Source organism: Dendropsophus ebraccatus, chromosome 14 (assembly GCF_027789765.1).
Source record: "Dendropsophus ebraccatus isolate aDenEbr1 chromosome 14, aDenEbr1.pat, whole genome shotgun sequence".
Lineage (NCBI taxonomy): Eukaryota > Metazoa > Chordata > Amphibia > Anura > Hylidae > Dendropsophus > Dendropsophus ebraccatus.
In genome coordinates, this window is record NC_091467.1 from 78,036,105 (window position 1) to 78,042,104 (window position 6,000).

Sequence of the window (6,000 nt, forward strand, 5' to 3'; positions counted from 1 at the left end):
ATAATCACTATACAGGAGTATATAGGAGGAGTAATAATCACTATACAGGAGTATATAGGAATAATAATCACTATACAGGAGTATATAGGAATAATAATCACTATACAGGAGTATATAGGAATAATAATCACTATACAGGAGTATATAGGAATAATAATCACTATACAGGAGTATATAGGAGGAATAATTATCACTATACAGGAGTATATAGGAATAATAATCACTATACAAGAGTATATAGGAGGAGTAATAATCACTATACAGGAGTATATAGGAATAATAATCACTATACAGGAGTATATAGGAGGAATAATCACTATACAGGAGTATATAGGAGGAGTAATAATCACTATACAGGAGTATATAGGAGGAATAATAATCACTATACAGGAGTATATAGGAATAATAATCACTATACAGGAGTATATAGGAGGAATAATCACTATACAGGAGTATATAGGAGGAGTAATAATCACTATACAGGAGTATATAGGAGGAGTAATAATCACTATACAGGAGTATATAGGAATAATAATCACTATACAGGAAGTATAATAGGAATAATAATCACTATACAGGAGTATATAGGAGGAGTAATAATCACTATACAGGAGTATATAGGAATAATAATCACTATACAGGAGTATATAGGAGCAATAATAATCACTATACAGGAGTATATAGGAGGAGTAATAATCACTATACAGGAGTATATAGGGGGAATAATAATCACTATACAGGAGTATATAGGAGGAGTAATAATCACTATACAGGAGTATATAGGAGGAATAATAATCACTTTACAGGAGTATATAGGAGCAATAATAATCACTATACAGGAGTATATAGGAATAATAATCACTATACAGGAGTATATAGGAGGAGTAATAATCACTATACAGGAGTATATAGGAATAATAATCACTATACAGGAGTATATAGGAGCAATAATAATCACTATACAGGAGTATATAGGAATAATAATAATCACTATACAGGAGTATATAGGAGGAATAATCACTATACAGGAGTATATAGGAGGAATAATCACTATACAGGAGTATATAGGAATAATAATCACTATACAGGAGTATATAGGAGCAATAATAATCACTATACAGGAGTATATAGGAGTAATAATCACTATACAGGAGTATATAGGAGGAATAATCACTATACAGGAGTATATAGGAATAATAATCACTATACAGGAGTATATAGGAATAATAATCACTATACAGGAGTATATAGGAATAATAATCACTATACAGGAGTATATAGGAGGAATAATAATCACTATACAGGAGTATATAGGAATAATAATCACTATACAGGAGTATATAGGAGCAATAATAATCACTATACAGGAGTATATAGGAATAATAATCACTATACAGGAGTATATAGGAGTAATAATCACTATACAGGAGTATATAGGAATAATAATCACTATACAGGAGTATATAGGAGCAATAATAATCACTATACAGGAGTATATAGGAGGAATAATAATCACTATACAGGAGTATATAGGAGGAATAATAATCACTATACAGGAGTATATAGGAGGAATAATAATCACTATACAGGAGTATATAGGAGGAATAATAATCACTATACAGGAGTATGTAGGAGCAATAATAATCACTATACAGGAGTATATAGGAGGAATAATAATCACTATACAGGAGTATATAGGAGGAATAATAATCACTATACAGGAGTATATAGGAGCAATAATAATCACTATACAGGAGTATATAGGAGGAATAATAATCACTATACAGGAGTATATAGGAGGAGTAATAATCACTATACAGGAGTATATAGGAATAATAATCACTATACAGGAGTATATAGGAGGAATAATAATCACTATACAGGAGTATATAGGAGGAGTAATAATCACTATACAGGAGTATATAGGAGGAGTAATAATCACTATACAGGAGTATATAGGAGGAGTAATAATCACTATACAGGAGTATATAGGAATAATAATCACTATACAGGAGTATATAGGAGGAATAATAATCACTATACAGGAGTATATAGGAATAATAATCACTATACAGGAGTATATAGGAGCAATAATAATCACTATACAGGAGTATATAGGAGGAATAATAATCACTATACAGGAGTATATAGGAGGAATAATAATCACTATACAGGAGTATATAGGAGCAATAATAATCACTATACAGGAGTATATAGGAGGAATAATAATCACTATACAGGAGTATATAGGAATAATAATCACTATACAGGAGTATATAGGAGGAGTAATAATCACTATACAGGAGTATATAGGAATAATAATCACTATACAGGAGTATATAGGAGGAATAATAATCACTATACAGGAGTATATAGGAATAATAATCACTATACAGGAGTATATAGGAATAATAATCACTATACAGGAGTATATAGGAATAATAATCACTATACAGGAGTATATAGGAATAATAATCACTATACAAGAGTATATAGGAATAATAATCACTATACAGGAGTATATAGGAGGAATAATCACTATACAGGAGTATATAGGAGGAATAATCACTATACAGGAGTATATAGGAGGTGTAATCACTATACAGGAGTATATAGGAATAATAATCACTATACAGGAGTATATAGGAATAATAATCACTATACAGGAGTATATAGGAGGAATAATAATCACTATACAGGAGTATATAGGAATAATAATCACTATACAGGAGTATATAGGAGGAATAATAATCACTATACAGGAGTATATAGGAGGAATAATAATCACTATACAGGAGTATATAGGAGGAGTAATAATCACTATACAGGAGTATATAGGAGGTGTAATCACTATACAGGAGTATATAGGAGGAATAATAATAATAACTATAATGTAGAAACCCGCAGGGCGCCTTGTATTAGCGTTCTCTGGCACTATAGGGACTGATATGATTGATGTCCCCCCCCCCACACACCGATCAGCTGATCAGTGACCAGGCCCGATTATTGTAGTTCTCCGCCCATTCCCTGGGACAGGAGCTGCAGTAACACAGAACCACCACCACACTCTGAGCGGCGCTGTCTGCTTCCTGTGCGTACACCAGCCATCCTGTCAGACTTACCCTCACACCATGGATTGAAGAGCAGCATGAAGTCTCCCAGCTCTATAGCCGTCCCATTGTGGAGTTTAATGAGAATGGAGTAATATCCAATGATGGCGTCGGCCGGGGAGGAGATGGACACTGACCATACACCACGGACGCAGTCCGTCACTCTGGCGCTCCATCCTCTCCTGTCACTGAGGCTGCTGATAGGAAACACGTTCTTCGTCCTGTTCTGCTCTGAAGGATTTGGGCCTGAGGAGAAATCCGTGTAAAATGTCTGAAGGCTCAGCAGCTGAGATACAGGGGATACAGCTGAGATACGGGGGATACAGCTGAGATACGGGGGATACAGCTGAGATACGGGGGATACAGCTGAGATACGGGGGATACAGCTGAGATACGGGGGATACAGCTGAGATACGGGAGATACAGCAATAGGGGGATACAGCTGAGATACGGGAGATACAGCTGAGATACGGGAGATACAGCTGAGATACGGGGAATACAGCTGAGATACGGGATACAGCTGAGATACGGGAGATACAGCTGAGATACAGGGGATACAGCTGAGATACAGGGGATACAGCAATAGGGGGATACAGCTGAGATACGGGAGATAAAGCTGAGATACGTGGGGATACAGCTGAGATACGGGGGATACAGCTGAGATACGGGGGATACAGCTGAGATACGGGAGATACAGCTGAGATACGGGGGATACAGCTGAGATACAGGGGATACAGCAATAGGGGGATACAGCTGAGATACGGGGGATACAGCTGAGATACGGGGGATACAGCTGAGATACGGGAGATACAGCTGAGATACGGGGGATACAGCTGAGATACAGGGGATACAGTGATACAGATACAGTGATATGATATGGGATATAGTGATACGGGATATAGTGATACGGGATATAGTGATATGGGATATAGTGATACTGGATATAGTGATACATGATATTGTGATATGGGATATAGTAATATGGGACATAGTGATATGGGATATAGTGATATGATATGGGATATAGTGATATGGGATATTGTGATACGGGATATAGTGATATGGGATATAGTGATATGGGATATAGTGATATGGGATATAGTGATACGGGATATAGTGATACGGGATATAGTGATATGGGATATAGTGATATGATATGGGATATAGTGATATGATATGGGATACAGTGATACGGGATATAGTGATATGGGATATAGTGATACTGGATATAGTGATACATGATATTGTGATATGGGATATAGTAATATGGGACATAGTGATATGGGATATAGTAATATGGGACATAGTGATATGGGATATAGTGATATGATATGGGATATAGTGATATGGGATATTGTGATACGGGATATAGTGATATGGGATATAGTGATATGGGATATAGTGATACGGGATATAGTGATACGGGATATAGTGATATGGGATACAGTGATATGGGATATAGTGATATGGGATATAGTGATATGGGATATAGTGATACGGGATATAGTGATATGGGATACAGTGATATGGGATATAGTGATACGGGATATAGTGATACGGGATATAGTGATACATGATATTGTGATATGGGATATAGTAATATGGGACATAGTGATATGGGATATTGTGATATGGGATACAGTGATATGGGATATAGTGATATGGGATACAGTGATATGGGATATAGTGATATGGGATACAGTGATATGGGATATAGTGATATGGGATATAGTGATATGGGATACAGTGATATGGGATATAGTGATACGGGATACAGTGATATGGGATACAGTGATATGGGATATAGTGATACGGGATATAGTGATATGGGATATAGTGATACGGGATATAGTGATATGGGATATAGTGATACTGGATATAGTGATACATGATATTGTGATATGGGATATAGTGATATGATACGGGATATAGTGATAGAGCATATACTGTAGTAGGATATGGGACGGGATGCCTTACGTCTTACCTGTGGTCGTGATGAGAATAAATCTGGTCAGATCCTCCTGTCTTAAAGTTTGGTCTTGAAACCTGAGACTGATGGTGAATTCTTGGCCTCGTCTGAGATAAAGCCGCGTCTCCTGACTCAGGGCGATGGTGCGGTGATCACAATTGTTTTTACACACTTGGAGTTCACATCTAACAGGCACATCTGGGAAAAGTACATGGTTAAGAATAAGGAAGAGTGATGAAGGACGGTGAGAGGACAGAGGGAGGACGGTGAGCGAATGGTGAGAGGACGGAGGGAGGACGGGGAGCGAATGGTGAGAGGACGGAGGGAGGACGGTGAGCGAATGGTGAGAGGATGGCAAGAGGACGATGAGCGAATGGTGAGAGGACGGAGGGAGGACGGTGAGCGAATGGTGAGAGGATGGCAAGAGGACGGTGAGCGGATGGTGAGAGGACGGAGGGAGGACGGTGAGCGAATGGTGAGAGGACGGAGGGAGGACGGTGAGCGAATGGTGAGAGGACGGAGGGAGGACGGTGAGCGAATGGTGAGAGGACGGAGGGAGGACGGTGAGCGAATGGTGAGAGGATGGCAAGAGGACGGTGAGCGAATGGTGAGAAGACGGAGGGAGGACGGTAAGCGAATGGTGAGAAGACGGAGGGAGGACGGTAAGCGAATGGTGAGAGGATGGCAAGAGGACGGTGAGCGAATGGTGAGAAGACGGAGGGAGGACGGTAAGCGAATGGTGAGAAGACGGAGGGAGGACGGTAAGCGAATGGTGAGAGGACGGAGGCAGGACGGTGAGCGAATGGTGAGAGGACAGAGGGAGGACGGTGAGCGAATGGTGAGAGGACGGCAAGAGAACGGTGAGCGAATGGTGAGAGGACGGAGGGAGGACGGTGAGCAAATGGTGAGAGGACGGAGGGA

At 39.0% G+C, this 6,000-nt stretch overlaps 1 protein-coding gene across 1 annotated transcript in view; it reads right to left on the reverse strand.

Annotated features, from left to right (window-relative positions):
• LOC138771928 (protein-glutamine gamma-glutamyltransferase 2-like) overlaps positions 1 to 5,281 on the reverse strand; it is a gene marked incomplete at its 5' end in the record, with an annotated part of 57,044 nt that extends 51,763 nt beyond the window's left edge. The window contains 2 exons of the mRNA XM_069951930.1: positions 3,123 to 3,356; positions 5,095 to 5,281. Coding sequence (XP_069808031.1) covers positions 3,123 to 3,356; positions 5,095 to 5,281 — 421 coding nt within the window. The remainder of the gene's footprint in view (positions 1 to 3,122; positions 3,357 to 5,094) is intronic.
• Between the last annotated feature and the right edge of the window lie 719 nt (positions 5,282 to 6,000).